The following is a 21,940-nucleotide window of genomic DNA, read 5'->3' on the forward strand; positions in this document are numbered from 1 at the left end:
ATTTGACCCTTAGGAGTGACATTGCGCACCAGAGGAGGTCGTGTGCTATCTTTAATTTGCCACGGTGGCATAAATTGCCATGGGATATCACATAGGGGGCTGAATCGCTAATACACAAACCATTGGATTTAAGGCATATTTTTATCATGAAAACATCGGGAAAATACCTTTGGAATTACGATGGTGCCAAAGAGTGCCCTGTACCATCCATAGTTTACCACGGTGGCATAAATTGCCATGGAATATCATATTGGGGGCTGGATCGATAAAACACAAACCATTGGATTTAAAGCATATTTTTATCATGAAAATATCTGGGAAATGCCTTTGGATTTGCGAGGGTGTCAGAGAGTACCTTGTACCGTCCATAGTTTGACACGGTGGCGTGAACTGCCTTGGTCTAAAATGTTCTACAGATTAAAGTTAAGCTGGGGAGCATTTTCGATGGAGGGGGACTGAAATCTAACACTCAGTCAAAGAAACGGGGCATTTTCATTTAAAGCTCTCAAAAATGCCTCTTAATGCTGGTTAAATTTACCTCTGACGAGATTATTCGAAATACGAAGAAGAATATTATTTAAATATGCACTTGTCAACCAGGAATGCATAGTCTTCGATCAAAGAAATGAATAATTTTCACCAAAACTGCTCAGAAATATGTCTTAATATGGCCTAAATTTACCTCTAATGAGAACCCTCTCCCTTGCCCCTAAAATTGGTTGCTAGGGCACCCGCTATTCTTTAATTCATGCTTGTTTTTGCTTATATTTTATCCTATATCAGCTTTTTTTTCACGTTTTGTTTTTCCATTTGCTGAGTTTTAATTGCTCTTTTCTATGATTTTATGATTTTTAGTGTTTTTGTTACTAAAACTTGTATTTACAATAGAAGGTTTTTGTCTTCTAGATTTTTCGTTCAATGATGAATCTTCAATACGTAATCATTTACGCAATGAAATATCTAGAGCAAATGCTATTTAACATCTCATGGATTTAATAGCTAACTTAATCTGTCTTTGTCACGTTAGAAAATTAATAACACTGCAACATGCAGGCGCACATTAAATGTAACCAATTTCTAGTAGTCAATTTCCCCCCTGCACGTCATTTATTGCAGGCATGTGAAACATGTGATCCACTTAATCATTCTAGAAAACGGGCAGGGAATTCTCCGTCCATGGAATATGTTGTCACGTAAAATGTAATCCCAGAATAGAAGTAATACAAAGGCTTTCTTGGTCCAGCTAGCGCTCTATATCGTTAATACTAATACGGACAAAAATCTTTGGAATATAATGGTTCCCTGAGAACTAAGCCTTGAAAGAAAATTAAAATCCTGAAGAAAAAAGGACCCTTAAAATATTACGCAACACCCACGTATGCATCTTCATTACCTAACACCCCCACGTGTGTGCTCCTCAGTTACAAGCGGGGATTCCCCATGGGTCCCAGAAGAAACAATTCACGCGTGAATGCGTCATCCTTAACACTGGTAAACATTCTCTATTACGCACGAACTAAAAAATCATGAAGAAAAACATCTTGAAGAAAAATGTCTTAAAAAACATCTTGAAACGTCTTGAAAAAACGTCTTGACGGGGAAATTGGTTGCTTACGTGGCCCGATTGAATTGGAAACTAGGAACCCCAGTGGAATTGGATGCTAGAGCCCCGTTGGAATTGTCCACTAGGGTTTCGTTGGAATTGGTAGCTAGGGGTGCCGTAGGAATTGGATGCTACGGCCCCATTGGAATTCGTTACTAGGGTTCTCGTTGAAATTGACTGCTGGGGACTCCTTCTTCAATGGAAAAGGTTTCTAGGGGCCCAGTGGAATTGGTTGCTTGGGGCGTGATGGAATGGTTCGCTAGGGTCAGGCGTATTGAAGGTTCCGCACTAGTGGGCCCTGATGGTTTTTTCCTTGGCTCTCGGCGTTTTTTTTTAAATAATCAAAGAAGAACACTCTTTATTACGCAACATACGAAAGTGAACAAACCCTTTATTATTTACGCTTTATTAAGTAACTGACACCTGCATCTCTTAGAAACAATTCGCTATTACGTAACAAGCACCTGCATCTTTTAGAAAATTAATAAGAGCTAGGTTTTGAGGGAATCACCGTTAAGCAGCTTCGTCATCTTAAATCATTAACCGACGAAAAGGGTAGCGGCTAGGGGCATTCTAAACGAATAGAGGGGACACTACTCATGCATCAGCAATTTTGACGATATAAGAGGAGGGTCTGTAATTTCACTATCCATATTGTCACAGTTAACAATGTTATTACTAGCGTGGAATTAATGATGCCATTGGAACTTAAAAATATGAGCCTTCAGAGGAAGGAAAAAGAAAAATATAGGTAATAGATTGAGATAAGTCCCACTATGAATTGGGCACATGCACAGGAAAGGAGAATTTCGGTGTTTGTCCTTTCCTCAAAATATCGGTCCCCAACAATACGGTATTTGGAGATTTGCCAAAAATGTATGAACTGTCACATATCTCTCTTCTCTCTTCTATCACTCCAGTTATCTCTCTTGTATCAAGTGACTAGCGTCATAACTTGTTAGTGTTTGACCCATAATGACCCATATGACTCACAGTGTTTGACCCATGTTGAGCGAGTACTTAATAGCTAATGTTGTCAATAATTATGAATGATTCTTTTCAGGTTCTTTTTCATTTTTGTTTCTCTCATTTTTCCTGTTACTACATTCTTCAGTTATAGAGAATAACAATAAACTATTATTATTATAAAGGTTCACAACTTCTAGATTTTATGATTTTACCTCTAATTTGCCACAATAGTCCATACTTCCCCTCTTTTACAGGCTTTTTATCGAATTCGTACTCCCTTAAAGCCACCTCCCCCTCTAAAAAGTAAATTCTCCCATAAGTACTCGCTGTAACTTCATAAAAAGAAATGGAAATTGGCGGCGTTTCAAATGAGAACAAAGTTATGTCTAGGATTCAAACAGTATATAGCCTATTTTAAACACATTTTAAGTGACAATCTGAGCCGTAGTCCAAACGATACAAATACTTTGAAGGGGGTGTTGAATTTGGTTACAAAAGTCGAAAGATAATTTTTTTCAGTCACTATATGCTTAACGGACACGTATCCATAACCACTAACTAAATTGAGTTATGCGCAAAAATTTAGCATTCTAATCTCACTATATTCTCTGATAACCCGCTAACATAGTGTGAAAAAAATACCGTCAATTCAACAACTATTTTCTTTCAACTTTCACAAACCATTTTTAATACTTGGAAAGGAAATTTTTACTTTTCCATAGAGTCAAAAAGTTGATTAATAACAGCAAAAATAGAGGCTAAAGTTTCAAGAAAAAAACGTGAGATTTTTAAGCTTAATGATTGATTTACTTTTTTTCTTTTACTTTTTTTCGACTGAATGTAGAAACTATCTAAAGGAAGATAAACTGCTTTTCTTGGGTTCAAACTACTTGCAAAAGAAATTGCAATTGTTTGCTGCATGAAAATTTCCGTAAAATGAATAAGCGGATATTTTAGTCTGAGTGGGAGAAGATCACGCGACATTCATTCTACGGAAAAATGAATTCCTTTATTTTAAACGTTATTTCAGTTGGGCTATAATCGCTTCTAAAATATTGATATAGAGTGGCCTTGACCAGAAATATTACTTACAAATTGGCCCTATTTCCTTCAGTTTGTCAAAAGCACAAGCACCAGTTGTTCCTAAAGTGCAACATACCTGCAAAATTAAAAATTATTTACTGAAGTGGTCAGGACAAGGACGATTGACGCCAAGACTCCAGTTTAAATCATTACTCCCCACCCCCACCCCCAAAAAAAGAGGCTAAAAAATCTTATTAAAAAATACAGAAGGTGAATTTTTTACATTTGGGACAAAATTAAAATTTAATCTCGAGCACAGGGAAAAGGGTTGCCACCGTTTCATTTATTACTAGTTTAAGTGATTTTGTACCCTCTGTAGTCATTCGCTCCATGAGGTGGTTTCTGGTGGTCTTTTGGTAGAATTTTGTTACTGTGTAGTTTGACTTTTGGCAGAATATTACTACTTGGAAGGTTGAAAAGTACGAATTGATTCATTTTAAATTACATTAAGAGAAAACTATGGATCTTTTACATCATAATTCTTCCGAAAAAACTATAAATGTCAGGCTATGATGCCCTATATGTATAGGAGTCGTTGTCAAAGTAAAAAAAAACCTGACACCTGCTTTTCCACGGGGGAATCCTCAGTAGGTGCAATATTTAGGTCATCGTCTTGATCTACCTCTAATTACTAGATAGATCACGTAAAAACAGAGGGTGCTCCATAAGTTCTTCGATACCTTGATTGGGCTGAAGCTTTGAAGGAAAAGGGTAATCAAAATCAAATTGAAGGAACTTTTCACATATACCTAGTAATTATTACGCCTCTTTCAAACGCTTAAGTTTTTAACAGGCTTGAAAAGCGGATGATTCGATCATTGTTAACTGCCTACGAGCAACGGTGAAATATTTATTTTCACCGTTGTAGTTGTGGTTGTGTTGAAGCTTTGTAGATAAGCTGAATAGCTTGTGCCTCGTCAAGTTAAGCAAGTTTAACCTGGCCTCAATAAAATAAATGACAACCACGATTATTTGGCTAATTTTTCATTGCTACTTTGACGCTCTTTCTTATAGTTCAGAATGTCATTTCAAATGCCTAAGGGAATTGAGGAAAATAACAATCAATATGCAATGGATCCAAACATGAAAAATTTGGAACCTACACAATTTTACACAATATAAGTCATCAAATATTAACTTCTCCTAAAAAAACATAAAGCTCAAACTTGTACTAGGGGGAGTGGGGTCTTTGGGCCAGCTGGTCCTCGAATGTCAATTTTGTTATGATTTATACCATATGTTTTATTTATAACTTGTCTCATTTTGCTTGATTTCAAGATTACAACCCTTCTCCATCGACATGAGCCCCCACTGCACACGAAAATAAATGTAACTTCTCCATCTTAATGAACAGTCTTACTCACCATCTTAATCATCTTAATCATCTTAATGAACCATCTTAATCACCAATTAGTTTTATTTATTTACAAGTAAAGTGCTACTATTGCTAGTACTACCAACCCATTGTATCACCAAATAGCATGGAGCCAACAGAGCAACGCAAATTCCTCCACCAATCCCAATCTGCTGAAAGCTCCCTCCCATAAACTGCCAATTTCCTATGCATACAAACCTTCCCCAGTATTTTGTTTACAGCTTATAAAGTGACTTTTTCAAAGCAAAAGGGCATAACAAGTAAAAATCGAAAAGAGTAAAGAAAAATTAAACCAAATACATAATAACTACCTTCATTTTTAGTTGACACAAAAACGGACCCAAAATTAATTAGACTGTTTGTTCAGAATTTTGGAGTTTCTGCATAAGAATGAGTATGGACATTTATTTTGAAGAGGAAACACTTTTTAGAAGGGGATGGGGATCACTACTAAGATGTAGAAATACTATGAAAAACAAAGCGGGGTAAATAAAAACAAGTAAGCTTAAAGTAATTATCCCTTGCAAAAGTGCTAAAATGTTTTGTTCTGTTCATCAATATCTCATCAAGATAAGATACATAAACCTTATTGTATTGGAAAGGAGGAAGGGTAGCAAATTCCTCGTATATTAAAACTAAACACCACCAAAGGTTGCTATAGAATCAAAGTAGCTGTGATCAGACCTCGCATTCAAAAGAGCTATCAGTTGTTAAGGTGATGACGATGATAACTTTATTAAGTGATTAGACCTTTACAAGTATTTCACTGCTAAAATTTCTACAAACTAACACCACAAAGAAAGAAAAAAACTAGAATAATGAAACTAATAAATGCTACAATTATAGGCAACAATCAGGTATAATTATCAAATATCAACATCAAACCAGTCTTCTAGTTGAATACAAAAATCTGTTCAAATATTTCCTTAATACTTTATCAGTAATTACTGAACTAGGAAAAAATGGGAAATTAATTCCTAAAGAATGGAGTTCTAGTTCCATATCAGTTCTAACCTAGTTTCAGCTGTTAATGTAAATAAGCACTTTTTCTGTGACAGAATTAGCCATGCTAGTTATAAAATCAGTGTAATCAAGAGGTTGATGACGCATCAATTAGAGGAACAAATCTTACCCAAAAAGGTATAAGTCCTTTTTCTCGATCTCTTTGAACAGCTTCATAAAGTTTAGCTCCTCCCATGCTTAAATCGTCATCAGATTCTACGTAGCGCATTTTGACAAGACTGATAAGGCCTGCTTTCTCAACTGAACTATGTGCCTAAAAATTTTTAATAGTTTACTGCAACACTTATTTCATGCAAGTTCTACAGAACTTTTTTCCAAAAACACTATGCAGATCCAATCATAACATTAAGCAGAGCTATGGAGAAACCGATGAAAAAAAAATAGAAAATAAAAAACACAAAAAAAAACGTAGATCTAGAAATTATGTTCGAACTTTAACATATGAGATAATTATTATCATAATTATAAAAAATATACATCATAAATGTCAAATAGGAAGAATGTTAGAAAAAAGAAAAAGCACTTGAACTTTTTTTCAGAACTTTAACAACAGACTAAAAACTGTCACATTTACTAAAAACGGGCGTATCTTACGCCAACTTTACGCCAACTTGAGTGTTAACCTCAAAATATCTACAGTATGTAAGAATACATACAATATAAGAATAAGATTTTGGTGCTACAAACCAGTTTAATAAACATGCTTCTTCTTAGCATCGGACAGCAAATTGTTCTCACTGAGTGTATATTTATTTAAAAAAATCTTTTTAAGGGAAGTTAAGAGCGAAGATGAAAACTTAAAACGAACAAAAATTATTGCTTCACAGTCTGTCTAACATATATCAATAATACTAGCACAATAAAACAACTAAATATATTTCCCTGTGTTTTTAGGGTTATAGAAAACTTGCGCTTTACTGAAAACACAGAAACCCAGTATAAAAATTAAAGATTGTTGATTTATTAGTTAAAAATGAGTACGTAGTCTGACAACAACAAACTAACCTACAAAGCTTTTCATAGTTTTAAGACCAGTTGTGATATCAAAAACTTTAAGAGTACAATCAAAATTATAAAATAAGTACTTTTTTAATAACCGCAAAGTGACTGAACAGCATACAGAAACATTGGATTGATGTATCAGTTAACATTTTGGTCTCGCCAGCCAAAATACCGATAGCAAGTAATAAACAATCTTAAATTGTAAGAAATACTCTTTAATATTATTCGAAATGAAGATCACATAAGCCACAATATGAACTCTGGAAGTCCGGTAATTTCTTTCTATACAACAGAGAATTTCAAGCTGTGGTGAAAACTTTGAGCTAGTTCATAGTCCTAACAATATTAAGATGGTTTCACTTTGAATTTATCTACAAACTAATCATGACATATCCTTTTCGGAACCAAAATGAGAGCCATTCATCGGACTGAACCACTGTGCAGAAGTGTTAGCAAATTAAACGAAAAGAAAAATTAAGCAACAACATAAAACTACTTTTTTATAATGTAAAAATTGTCCTTAATCGGTTTACTTTTACTGTACCAAAACTCCTATATTGTTTTTTTTTGTTTTTTTTTTCAGTAAAGCGCGCCAAAACGAGAGCCATTCATCCGACTAAACCACTTTGCAGAAGTGTTAAAAAATAAACGAAAAGAAAAATTAAGCAACAATCCTAAAATGCTTTTTTATACTGTAAAAATTGTAATTAATCGGTTGGCTTTTACTGCACCAAAACTCCTATATTTTTTCTATATGTTGTGTGTGTTCAGTAAAGCGCTAGTTTTTTATAGCTTTACAAACATAGGGAAATATAATTATTGTTTTTTTGTACTAGTTTTATTGATATATGCTAGACAGACTGTGAAGTAATAAGTTTTTCGTTTAAGTTTCATCTTCGCTCTTTACTTCCCTTAAAAAACTTTATTTTTTAAAATTAATCTTTGCCCATTTTTAATTTAAATTTAATTAGAAGTAACGCTGCAGTGAACATTTATCAGTGAATCATATATGGAATAATTTCTGTTTGTTTTAAGTTTTAATGTTGCTCCTTACTTTTGTTTGAAGCAAAACTTTTTTTGTTTAATTTCTGATTCTTTTTCAAGTAATGCCGAGAAATCCATGCTACAAAAAATGCAGCCAGAAATTTTTGAAGGAGGACAATCTCGAGAGTTAGGAAAGAGTAACTATCTGTCTTTAGAAGATTTTTGAGGTTTTGAAAGCAAAATGTTGATATGTCTAACTTATTTCACTAAGCATCTCCTCCCTCCCCCCGATAAACACCAAAAACCTTAGACATACAGGTGCGGGACAGCAATAAACAAGAACAAGTTGGGAAGTAACCTGACACCTAGTAAAATATCACAGAAAAAATGTAATTAGGTTTTTAGTACTACGATTTCTCTGCATACATTATTCAGTATTTATTTATTGTCAATAGTTTTATTCCGTCTATTAAATAGTAAAAACCGTAAACGATATGAATAAATAGATAAAAATATATAATTGTTCTTTGAAGATACAACTTTGAGTGAATCCACAACCATATGTCTACATTTCTCTAACAGCTCAGTGACAATGGGTTGTGGTCCGGGGCGCAATTTGTTCCAAAAATAGTGTAAGGAAGATTCCACCATTCACAAAGAAAATCATAAAAATAGTGAATTAGCAGAAAAATAATCATATACAAGGCACAAAACCATGACTTAAAAAAAATTCACGATTAACGAATTGACCCCTTGCCATTCTAAATTCAAAGTCTAACGTGCTAGTAACTCAACTACGGCGGCCGATTATCGAATTCAACCTATTTGTTCTTGTAGGACCATAATTGTGTAACCAACAGCAATTTTCCCAGGGACTTTGGAGGGTCACGTCATCACCAAAAGCATAGTTATTGAACCTTAGACGTTTGTAATTGGCTATTATAAAACATTGAATTAATCAAAGTTTCTATTATAAAGAGTGAGAGCAACAAGCTATGTTTGGCGAAGCTGAACTTTTGCGAAAAGGAGGAGGAGACGGGGCACGTCAAGGAATAGTCATCTGGAATTTCAAGATTCGTTTATTTGTTATCCTATGAATGTCTTCCTCTTAAGAGCATTTGATATCTTATTAAATAAAAAAAAACTAGTTTTTTTAACTGAAAGTAAGGAGCGACATTAAAACTTAAAACGAACTGAAATTATTCCGTATATGAAATGGGTTGTCCCCTCCGCAGTCCCACGCTCTTTACGCTAAAGTTTTTAGTTGTTTTAAAAAGTAGAATTGTGGCAAAGAGTCAAACTTTAGCGTAAAGAGCGAGGGACTGCGGAGGGGACAACCCATTTCATATACGGAGTAATTTCTGTTCGTTTTAAGTTTTAATGTCGCTCCTTACTTTCAGTTAAAAAAACTAGTTTTTTTTTATTTAATTTCTGAACGTTTTTGAATTAATGCATGTTTGATTTTGGCTCTCCGCACATAAATTATTGAAATGAAATTAGTATATTAATTTTTTTTGGCTAAATGGCTTTCTCTTAGTTTTGATCAGACGATTTTGAGAAATAAGGGGTGGGGAAGGAGGCCTAGCTGCCCTCCAATTTTTCGGTTACTTAAAAAGGCAACTAGAACTTTTAATATTCAACGAACGTTTTTATTAGTAAAAAATATACGTAACTTAAGAATTAACTTACGTAACAAACTTTTATATTCTTATATTTTTATTATGTGTACGAGGGGGTTTGTACCCTCGTTAATACCTCGCTCTTTACACTAAATCGTAAGTTTTGTTCCAATTCTTTAAGAATGACCCCTGAATCAAATAGGCCGTAGAATAAATAGTTGAAATCACTAAAAATATTTTAGCATAAAGAGCGAGGTATTTATCTCCTCCTAAATACCTCGCTCTTTATGCTAAAGTATTTTTAGAACCCTTCATATGCGTAATAATCTCTTTTTGTTTTAAATTTCAATGCTATTCCTTACTTTCATTTGAAAAAACGTTTTCATGTTTATTTTTTCATTGTTTTTTTTTTATAGTAATGCTAGAAAATCCTGCGCCCTTTTCATTGAATTTTTTCCCCCATGGCATATTTATCCAAGGAAAGATCCTCCCACATAGCCCCCTCCCTCAACCCTACCCCCAAAACCAAAAAAATATCCCTGAAAACGTCTGTACACTTCCTAATAACCATTATTATATGTAAACACTGGTTGAAGTTTGTAACTTGCAACCCCTCCCCCAGGGACTGTGGGGGAGTAAGTCATCCCCAAAAACATAGTTATTAAGATTTTCGACTATGCCAAACAAAATGGCTATCTCAAAATTTTGATCCGTTGACTTTGGAAAAAAAATGAGCGTGGGAGGGGGCCTAGATGCCCTCCAATTTTTTGGTCACTTAAAAAGGGCACTAGAACTTTTCATTTCCGTTAGAATGAGCCCTCTTGCGACATTCTAGGACCACTTGGTCGATACGATGACCCCTGGGGAAAAAAAAACAAAAAAACAAACAAATAAACACGCACCCGTGATTTGTCTTCTGGCAAAAAATGCAAAATTCCACATTTTTGTAGATAGGAGCTTGAAACTTCTACAATAGGGTTCTCTGATACGCTGAATCTGATGGTGTCATTTTCGTTAAGATCCTACGACTTTTAGGGGGTGTTTCCCCCTATTTTCCTAAATAAGGCAAATTTTCTCAGGCTCGTAACTTTTGATGGCTAAGACTAAACTTGATGAAACTTATATTTTTAAAATCAGCATTAGAATGCGATTCTTTTGATGTAGGTATTTATATCAAAATTCAATTTTTTAGAGTTTTGGTTACTATTGAGCCGGAACAGTTCGTTACCACGAACTGTTTGAAAAATTATTTGGCGAGCCTCAGTGTCAGGTGACCGTGCTAAAAAGATCATAGTGAATTCTCCCAACGGACTAATGAGACTTGCAAAGGCGTCAGGGTGGGGTAGTATACCGGAGGGATTCTTGTAAATCTCCAGATAAGGGTTTTGGACCCTAGATACTTTCATGCTTTTCCACTTAAGAAATGGCAGTCAAAGTGCCGTTTTTAGTGCTATATGAGACTTAAGGATGGTAGAACTGATAAAAAGCACCTAGATATGAGCAATAGCTTTCAAACGAGCCATTAAAATGAGCCGTGAATCTCCTAGAAACTTCTAGTAGTGCACTAGCCCTAGCCTTTCAACTTGAGACATGACTCAAATAGTGCCATTCGGCACTTGCATTATGGCGGAAGCTATAAAAAACGTAGATATGAGAAATAGCTTTTATATGAGCTATTAAACATGTGTCTACGAAGTTTTGGTAGCCTGCTAGCCCCACCCCTTGAAAAATGACACACAAGTGCCATTTTAGTGCCATGTGGCACTTGCTGATGGTATAATTTATAAAAAGTACGTAGGTATGAGAAATAGATTTCGAATAAGCAATCAAGCATCTCTCTATAATGTCCTGGTAAACCGCTAGCCTTGGAAAAAAAAAAAATCAAGAGACAGATTAGTGCCACCAATGCAAAACAGTGATTTTCCTTGTTGTTCAAAGTAGGGGACTCTAATTCCCCTGTATAAGGTTGTCGACTATGATGATTCCAATGACACGCTTTTAATTTTGATCTGACGCCATTTTTGATACGTTTCGAACTTTTTTAAATCACACAAAGTTTCTTTCGCAAACTTTTACTTTTAAGACGAGCCGAAATAATTGTTACCATCCCTGAATCAGTGTAAGATGGCAATTTTTTCACTAGGTAGTTTTTTTCTAAGCGTGTTTTTTAACTTTTGGTTACTATGGGCTGCTGTTCGCTCTTTACTAGGGTGCAGATACCGCTGCAACCATGATATTTATGAAAAATGCAGCTTATTATTTGCATATCTAGGGTCTTAAAATGCTGGAAGAAAACGCGACGTCTGTCTAGCCCATTGGATAGCTTTTGAGAGACGTTTGAAACTTTCTCAAAGAGCTGAAAAATTGGTATACTTACTTAACACACGTTGAGCGTCTATGTTTTAGAAATATTAAATAATTTTCCAAGAATACGCTACCTTTCCAGTAAAGAGCAGGCATATCATTAGCATGTGTATGATCCTAAAATGCTGAAAGAAAAAGCAATGGCTGTCGAGCACTTTATATATATTTTTTGAGGAACGTAGAAATTTTAAAGCTCTGAGAAACGAGACTACTTACTTGATCAGAGCAGTAAGCAACAAGTCTTGAATTAATTTCTGCCTCCTCGGTGTCTGGCTCTATTGCTTTGTATTTTCTAAACATTTCCGTCCGACCAGCCAACAGAGCTACGAAAGTTGCTTCACTGGCTGTCGTCTACAAATACGATTACATATATTACAAACATTAGCAATTCATAGCAGGCACGTAAATGCGCAAAAGCTTGTGTTGCCCCAGGTTCGAAAAAGCATAGAAATTGACCCAATACATAGAAAGTACAAGAAATTATGGAGAAATAAAAAAATACCAAGCTTTCAGAGAATGAATGCTGGAAAATCCACCTCACCCTTATGCATTATTTTCTAAGGGACAGGGGGAAACTGCCCCTCCCAGACCTCGATTTTCCTCCCCCATAGACCCCAGTGTTCCCCCTAGCTAAAATTTAATTTCTTCATAAAGCTTGTCAAAACTGAGAGAAACCTGCATAATTTAAGCATCCACAAAAATGGGTCAGTTTTCTGTAGTATATCCTTACCTTTATAGTACTGTATGGCCCATTTGACAATTTTCACTGTCATTTTCACTTGATTTGAAAAACTGGATCCAACTTTGCCCCCCCCCCAGGATTTTGAAGAAATTTCGCCACTGCTCCCCCTACGTAAATCACTGACTTACATAAATAAACCACGGATTATGGGTGCCAAAATTTCTAAGGATTATTTTCCTTAAGCTATAAGCAAGGCTGTAATTCACATTTTTATAACCCCAAGATAACTCCAGAATGATAATTTGAATCTATTTAATGACGCATATCGCATAGCACATACTATTTGGAATGCTAGTCTTTCGACTATCCTTTAAAGGATTTGTCATGGTCTTTTCCCATGCTTTTCGGTGAATTGACAGCTTCTTCTTATATTTTACAGTGGGTTATAAGTAAGCTACTGTTATTATAGTTGATTTGAGTTGCTACATTTCCCTACAAAGTAAACAATATAAGAAAGATTGAGATGGTTAGGCCACGTGCTGCGGATTAAGGATGACAGATTGCCGAAGATTGTCCTTTTTGGCCAACCGTCTGGGGCTACAAGGAAAGCAGGTCGTCCTCGTCTGGGTTGTCAGGATGCGATAAATAAAGATTTATTTCATATGGAAATGGGAACTTCCTAGGAGGGTGTAAAGAGGGAGGCCTTGAATAGATTAGGTTGGAGGAGGAGTGTGCGTAGCTGTGTTGGCCTCAGGCGGCTTAGTGCTGCAGTGAGTTATTAGTAGTAGTAGTAGTGAGAAAAAGCATGTAAGGTGAGCTATGGAAACCGAGAATTTTTATGCCAAGGGTGACAACTCTGATCTAACTTATAAAAATTAAGAAATCCTCCGAAAATGTGCCCAGCGGTTCAGCATGCAGGAAAGTAGGAATTTGTTTCCTAGATGAGGGGACTTGAGCTAATTGGAAGGTGAATACACCTGAAGTATAGAGGAATAGCAGAGAAACCATAAAAAATTTGTCCTGAATTTATCCCCTCCGTAGAAGCGTGAATAAATGCCAATTTCCTTATTATTATTCGACAATGAGCTCTAAAATGTAAAATAGGAAGGGGATCCATGCTATTGTATCTCTAATGTATTTTAAATATCCACGAATTGTTTAAAAGTATGTCTTTGCGTTATGTTGACTGGTATGATAAACTTGGAAAGCATCAACAAAGTAGGATGGTAAAATAGGTGGACAATCGGGCTCAGCTAGTGAGACGGATAATTAATTTAATGAAAAAAAAAGCATAAGGAAAGCAATATGTACAAATTGCTAGCCATGAAGGGTTCCGGCAGAAAATTTTCTAGGGGGAGGCAGACGCCAAAATAGCAGTGGTGTCTGGGTGACAGGCAATATATTTCAGGAATTTTTTTATAGGAATAAGTTTATTCTTCAATATTTTTAGGAACAAAACTTTCAAATAAAAGGGGCAATTAAATTGCATGCAAAATGAAACAAAATACAGTAAAATTTTAACGACAGGGATTCCTGGAAAAGGGAACAATTTATTTAATCAATAATATATTCAATTATCATGCATTTAATCTTAAAAGAAACTCAGACCAAAATACCCACATTTTGATTTTATAACGTCCATGTAAAACGTACCTCTTTTATAACAGGACAATTCTCCCCCTCGTACGTAAATCCCTTACATATTGGAAAATAAAAAAAATGGAATAGCGAACAAAAAGCAAAATTTAAATTTGCTATCTAGCTGTGAAATTGGCCCTCTTCCTTTTTACTGTCCTATTCAACTAAATAAAATGAACAGGTTCAAAAAAAAATTCGTCACAAGAGATTCTTATCCAATAGCTTGTGATAAAAAAAACTGAAAACAAAAAGTGACTTGGACTAAAACTAAAAATTAAAACTAAAACTAAAAAAAATAAAACTAAAAACTAAAAAATTAACCAAAACTAAAAATGTAATTCTCACAACAGTTGCTACGACGGCAATGTTGGCTTTTTATGCTGATTCTAAATATATAAAATCCTGTCAGCTTATTGTTATCCACCCAAGACTAAAAATCTGAGAAAATTTACCTGATTTTTGTAAGAAAAATAAGAGGGAAACAGCCCCAAAAAAGTGAGTAATCTTATTGAAAATCACCTTATTGGATACATCACATCAGAAAACCCTACCGTAGAGGTTTCAAGTTCTATTCTTCAAAATTAGAATTCGATTTTTTTTTTCAGAGGAGCATCGTCGATGCATGTTTTTTTTTGTTTTGTTTTTTTCAGGAGTGATTGTATCAACCGAAGGTACGACATAATTGGGAGGGAGATTATTCAAACTTAAATTTAAAGCTAATGATTAAATAAATAAAAACATTTTTCCAATTGAAAATAAGGAGCAACTTTAAAACTTAAAATGAACAGAAATTATCTATATATATATAAAAATAAGTTGTATGCATGTTTGTTTTTTTGCATGTTTTTTTGTAAAAAGAGGGTTTGCATATGACGCCATTATAAGTATATAAGGCTTTGTATATGACGTCATTATAAGATGACGTTACAGACCAGGACACCAGGACGTAAATGACGACCGGGACACAGGGAATATAAATGACAACCGGGAAACTCAAAGAGAAATTACAGACCGGGACGCAAATGACGACCAGGACACCAGGAAACAGGGAACATAAATGACGACCGGGACACTTAAAGAGAAATTACAGACCGGGACACCGGGACAAAAATGATGAACGGGACACCCGGGAATATAAATTACGACCGGTACACAGGGACACAACTACAACGGAGACACCGGGGGGCATAGGGGGATATATAAATGACGATGGGGACACAGAGAATATTCGATTAGCAATCACCATCAGCAAACCTCGAGGACAATCATTAGAAAAATGCGGTAGATATCTTAATACGGATTGTTTTTCCCATGGACAGTTATATGTTGCATGTTCAAGAGTCGGTAAACCTGACAATCTATTGCACAACTACAATGGCGTGTAACTAATACAGCGCGTAACGACTTACTCGCGGGGGGGGGGGGGGCTTGGGGACGCGAAGTGCCCCCACCAACTAGGCATTGTTATGGCGCTAAGGGCCATACCAACAGCTAGTTACGTATATGAGGGTCTTCACCCCCTCATCAATGAAGTGCTATTTACGCTAAAGTTCGAATTTTGTTCCAATTCTTTAAGATTGGCCCCTGAATCACAAAGGCCGTTTAATTAGAATAAATTACTCTTTTGCAAGTCCTAAAAAACTTTAGCGTAAAGAGCAAGGTATTGACGATGGGGCGAACCCGCTAATTAACGTATTAATTTAATTCGTTTTAAGTTTTAATGTTGCCCCTTATTTTCAATTGAAAAAAACATATTTATTATTTAATTTCTGACCGTTTTTAAATAATGCTGGGAAATCTGGCGGTCCCTTGATGGAAAATTCCCTCCCCCATTAAAAATTCCTCCCACGTATAACCCGGTGTGAATTTCATTAAGATTCTATGACTTTTAATGAGCGTTTTGTCCTTTTTTTTTGAAAATAAGGCAAATTTTTTCCAGCTTTATATATTTGAATGAAATTTGATGAAATTTATACATTCGAAATCAGCAAAAAAATCCGATTCTTTTGATGTGCCTATTGGCATTAAAATTCCGCTTTTAAAGTTTTGGTGACTATTGAGCCGGGTCGCTCCTTACTTACAGTTTGTTACCATGAATGTGCCTATTGGCATTAAAATTCCGTTTTTAAAGTTTTGGTTACTATTGAGCCGGGTCGCTCCTTACTTACAGTTTGTTACCATGAACTGTTTGACCATACAGATTGGACCAGCGAAAAGTCGTATTTTCTGTCATTTAAGGCCACCAAACTACGACTTTACCCCAAAGAGGATGAAATTGTAATTAATATAAAATTCTGAGCAGCTATTTGATTTAAAAGTATTTAAAAAAGTATTTAAAAGTATTTGACTTAAAAGTATCAATAACTGTATTTTAGGCTTCCCAGTTGCAAAAGAAGTAATAACACATGATTACTGGATTTAACCAAGTTGATTCGCTTTATTTGTAATGAAGTTAGGCAACGTTTGGTAATCTGCAATTAAATATCAGCTATAATGAGGGGTTGAGTCATTGTTTAGGTGGGGGTAGGGTAGATCCCTAAAAAAGCAAATGATAATGGACAAACTGCCTTCTGTTCATGAGGCCTCAGATAAATGTTGAAAGAGGTAGAAGGGAGTAGGAATTAATTAAAATGTTTCTCTATACAACTAAAATATTACATTGTCGTATCTACCAACACAGAGATGGAAAAGGCAAGGCAGGTCAACAACAGACCCGCCAGGGAATGTCTTTGGGATGGCAAATACTGCTAGAAACTTAGTTTTAGCAATTTTAAATGGTAATATATTTCTTTTTTTATTTTCGAAGTATTTCAATGTATTTAGACAAATGTATGTAATGGATTTATCGATAATAAAAATACTATTTTAGAGGTTGATGTGGCTTCAGTGAAGTGAAAGATGAAAACTCTCACAGAATTTCCATCTATACAAACAATAATACTCCTTTTCATCCATCCAAAATTCTTTAGTAATAATATTAACAAGGACTTTTTACAGGAATTACTATTCATCATCAACTTTTTAAGCACATTCGAATTTTATTTAAAATTGAAATTGCAAATTTAAACGTAGGACGGTACTAATCAACGTACAATTATTGATTTACACTTTTTAAAAGCAATTGACCAGGGATCTAGGGGACTGGTACCGCAAATTATATCTTAGTTAGGCCTGGGTATGATTTGGAAAACAATCCGAAATTGAATAAAAAAGAGCTTTCAACAGAAGGCAAGGAACAGATTTGAAACCCATCGTAACATATTATTCTTTATATGAAGGGGGCTGTCTCCTCTTTACTCTTTGCTGTTATGTTTGGCTTTTATCCAAAATTTTAAAGGAAATTCGCAATTGGAAAAAAAGATTTTTTGAAAGCACTAAAATGCTTTTGTTTAATGAGCAAGGAGTTGAGAAGGGGGAAGTCCCTCTTATATACAGAGTAATTTCAATTCGTTTTAAGTTTTAAACTTGCACCTTACTTTAATTGAAAACCTTTTCTATATGTTTAATTATATTTCATGAAACTGTAAAGTTTTATGAATATAAGCATTATGGTAACGCAGAAAAAAAATCAGTATTTCACAAATCTTTGTTTGGATTTTGATAGGTAATCAACTGTTCGTGGTAACGAACATTAAGTAAGTGACCCAGCTAAATAGTAACTGAAACTCTAAACAACAGAATTTTGATACCAATAGATACATCAAAAGAACTGGATTATGCTGATGCCAAATATAAAGTTTCATTAAGTTTAGTCTTATTCATCAAAAGCTAAGAACCTGAGAAAATTTGTCTGATTTTCAAAAAAAGTGGGAAAGACCCTTTTGAAGTCAAAGAATTCAAATGGAAATCACACCATCAGATTCAGCGTGTCTTTGAATCCAAATGGAAATCACACCATCAGATTCAGCGTGTCGAAGAACCGTACTGATGAGGTTTCAAGCTCATATCTGAAAAGAACATGGAATTTTCTAATTTTTGCCAGAAGAAAGATCACGGATGCGTGTTTATTTGTTTTCTCAGGGAGATCGTATCAACCCAGTGGGCCTAGGACATCGAGAGAGGGCTCACTTGAACAGAAATGAAACATTCAAGCGCGTTTTTAAGTGAACAAAAAGATTTGAGGGAAACTAGACTCCATCCCACACCATTTTTTCCCAAACCGTCCGATAAAAATTCTGAGATAGCTTTTTTGTTCAGCATAGTTGAAAGGCCCAGTAAACATGTTTTTGAAGATAAAGTGGCCCTCTAAAGCCCCTGGGGAAGGTTTTTATTACATATTAATTTGATAAGTTATAAATTTGTCCATTGTTTTATTTGTGATTGGGAAGTATACATACATTTTTCGGGTGGGGAGGGGAGGACGAATTTTCTGCTGGGAGTATTTTGCACGGTAGAAATTTCCATGAAGAGGGCTGTTTACAGGGGTTGAACATTTTAGGGGAAGTTTTACACCGGGTGAATTTCCCAGAATTCCTGTACAAAATTTCCTTATATGCGTTATTTTTTCTTTACCAAATCAATTTTATGGGTAGAGATGTTAAGAGTAATTGTTTGGGGTAGATTTTCGCCAGGTTTGAATTGTCCAGAGAACATTTCTGTACGAGGGAGTTTTTTCGAGAAGGTGGAACCAGCTACAATGGCGTTATTTAAAAAACGATCAGATATAAAAAAGAAACAATTTTTCAACTGAAAGTAAGGAGCAACATTAAAACTTAAAACGAACAAAAATTATTACGTATATGAGTGGGAGGGCTACCCCTCCTCAAAACCTCGCTCTTTGCGCTGAAGTTTAAATTTTGTTCCAATTGTTCGAAAACGACTCCTGAAACACAAGGGTCATTTAATCAGAACAATAAGTAACCTTTTTTAACGTGTCGAAAAACTATAGCGTGAAGAGCAGTGTGTTGAAGAGGGAGCATACCCCCTAATAAAAGTAATAATTTCAATTCATTTTGAGTTTTAATTTTGTTCGTTACTTTCAGTTGAAAAACTAGTTATTTTCTTTATTTCATGAAGCTTAGAGACTATAATTTTTGTAAAGGCAATGGAAAAAGTATGTCAATTAAAGTAAAAGTATATGAAAATGTAAACAAGTAAGTAATTACAAAAAATACACAAAACCATAGCCTACTTACAATATCTAATATACAAACTCCCAGCATTCAGTTCTTTCGACAATGCCGAACCGTTGGACGGATATTTTTTAACAGTATCAATAGTTTTGAACTTGGTTATCAAACACCAAAATATTTAGTGCCATTACGCTCAGTGTTTATAAAAAATAACGCACTATCAAAGTAGTTCGTTCAAAGTAAAACATTAAAACTAAGATTAAGAAAATCAAGTTAAAAATTGTAATTCAATATTTTTAATTTAATTTTGAATACCAAAAGCAATATATTTGATACCTTCATACTTCATAACTGAAAAAATTTGATCTTTTTCAAAGTGACAACTAGGTAAACACGATCACTCCTGGAAAAAAATGATAATAAAACACAAAAAAAGCATCCTTTCAGGGGGAAAATGCAGAAATTCCCACTATTCCGTTCAGGAAAAACATTTCTGATTATAGTGGCTTCGTATATCAGCTCATGGGTATTCTTGCAATGCCAGCAAAAATTGACGGCACTTTTTTTTTTTTTTTTTTTTTTTTTTTTTTTTTTTTTTTTTTTTTTTTTTTTTTTTTTTTTTTTTTTAACACTTAAATTGGTGCTTATAAAGTTGTTTTCCTTATTCTTTCTATAATTATATGAGCTTTATTGCGTACTCATAACTGCACTAATTACTAATAAACAAATAAATATTTAGGTTCACCATAAAAAGCTGATTCTTTGATTGAATGTTATCAATAGTCAGGCTTTTGTACTTTCGTTATTGACAGGGACCGTTATTTAGTTATCAATCATTAGTGTGAAGAATTGATTTTGTTTTGTTACTCCAACCAAATCATATGTTTGTGAAAAACTGGAAAGGGGTTACTCAATCACAAATTAGAGCTTATATTTTCCTTATTAAGGGTCAAAATCTATTGGCAGGCAGCCAAAAATGGGGCAACACACATTCTTTCTATAGTCTTCCCTATTCTCCTCTCTTTTCCTTTGGTTTCCTTATAATTCCCTTATAGTCCCGAATTTCCAAGAAGGCCATGGCCTTCCTGCCTCCTTTGCCGGCACCCATGTTAGCCATTAAGCGCTTGGGAGCCAATGCGGCTAAAAGAGGAAATTAACTCCTCCATAAGGGAACCAAAAGACAAAAAACAAAAACAGAATATGTATATGAAAGTTGACCCGTAAAACAAGATCATTAAAAACAGGTTCAGTAAAAAAAAAATAAAGAAAAATTAAAATAATCACTTTAGACAACGAAGTGCGACAACGAAGAAAAAAAACATTCTATCACAAAATGTTTTTTTTTAATGAATTTTCAAATTCTTTTTGAACGGGTCATCCTTATTAGTCAGTTGTCTTAATTTTGCAAAAAGTGTACACTTTTGTTTAAAATGCAGTTGAAGCCTACTAAAGCACCATATAAAGGTGAGCGAAAGCTGAACTTTTGAGGTATTATACAAAAACATAACTTATTTCAAATAAAACTGAAGATGGCAGAAACTATCTTCAATAAAAAGGAGGCCCCGCCCATCAGTCCTCTTTCCTAACACTGAATCGAACTTATGACTTCATAGCAAACTGAATGTGTTGGTCCAAGCGCATCTTGGCAAACATAACACTTTAATAAAAGTAAACGACAAAGAACTAGGAAGCATATTGTTTCCAGGAAAGCGCAATTTACCATTTATAGTTGCAAGGACAAGTAAACAATGCTCAGTTATACCAGCTACATTTGAATCTATGGGGCAAGTAGCGGAAAACAAGATGACAAAACAATTTTTATATTATCAATATAAAAATTTTATTGGTTGTTGGCATCAATAGGTGGTGGCTTAGTGGCTTAACAGTTAGTACCGGTGATTGGTGTATCAACGATCATGCACATACAAAACAAGAAATATTTAACGGAAAACTTGTGACCAGTTAGTACCGGTGATTGGTGTATCAACGATCATGCACATACAAAACAAGAAATATTTAACGGAAAACTTACTTACTTTAATAATTACTAACTCGTATAAGCCTGGAGTTGGGGCTGTTGAGAGGGAAATATGTTAAGAAAACAACTCTTACTTCATAATATACTGAATAATTGTATTTAAAACATTCTGATTGCATTCCACTACACTCCACCCCTCATCCTAATGCGAAAATGTATAGCCCAATCTATGTATTTCCCATTCTTTTTGCCATGCATCCCTCTTGTACCCGTAAATTGCATCCCGGGTACCTGCATCCCGGGTACCTGCATCCCGGGTACCCGTAAATTGGATCAACGCTGACGAAATCAAGAAACAGCAAAACATATGGGAATGACATAGGGAAAATAAATAAGGTATAATAAGGCTTTACTAACTTGGATAACACCTCCGCCAGCACTTGTCTTGCAGGTATGAAGAAATTCGTTAGGAAGTCCAATCATCTTGCCAAGCCAATCCATGACTAGTGATTCAAGCTCAGTACATGCTGGACTTGAGGCCTAAAAAC

At 34.9% G+C, this 21,940-nt stretch overlaps 1 protein-coding gene across 1 annotated transcript in view; it reads right to left on the bottom strand.

Annotated features, from left to right (window-relative positions):
* Window positions 1-21,940, bottom strand: part of LOC136038654 (histidine decarboxylase-like) — a 97,578-nt gene that overhangs the window by 40,445 nt on the left and 35,193 nt on the right. The window contains exons 5-8 of the mRNA XM_065721907.1: window positions 21,810-21,932; window positions 12,239-12,373; window positions 6,163-6,306; window positions 3,665-3,731 (exon numbers count right to left, since the gene is read on the bottom strand). Of these exons, the coding sequence (XP_065577979.1) occupies window positions 3,665-3,731; window positions 6,163-6,306; window positions 12,239-12,373; window positions 21,810-21,932 (469 nt within the window). The remainder of the gene's footprint in view (window positions 1-3,664; window positions 3,732-6,162; window positions 6,307-12,238; window positions 12,374-21,809; window positions 21,933-21,940) is intronic.

Source organism: Artemia franciscana, chromosome 18 (genome assembly GCF_032884065.1).
Source record: "Artemia franciscana chromosome 18, ASM3288406v1, whole genome shotgun sequence".
Lineage (NCBI taxonomy): Eukaryota > Metazoa > Arthropoda > Branchiopoda > Anostraca > Artemiidae > Artemia > Artemia franciscana.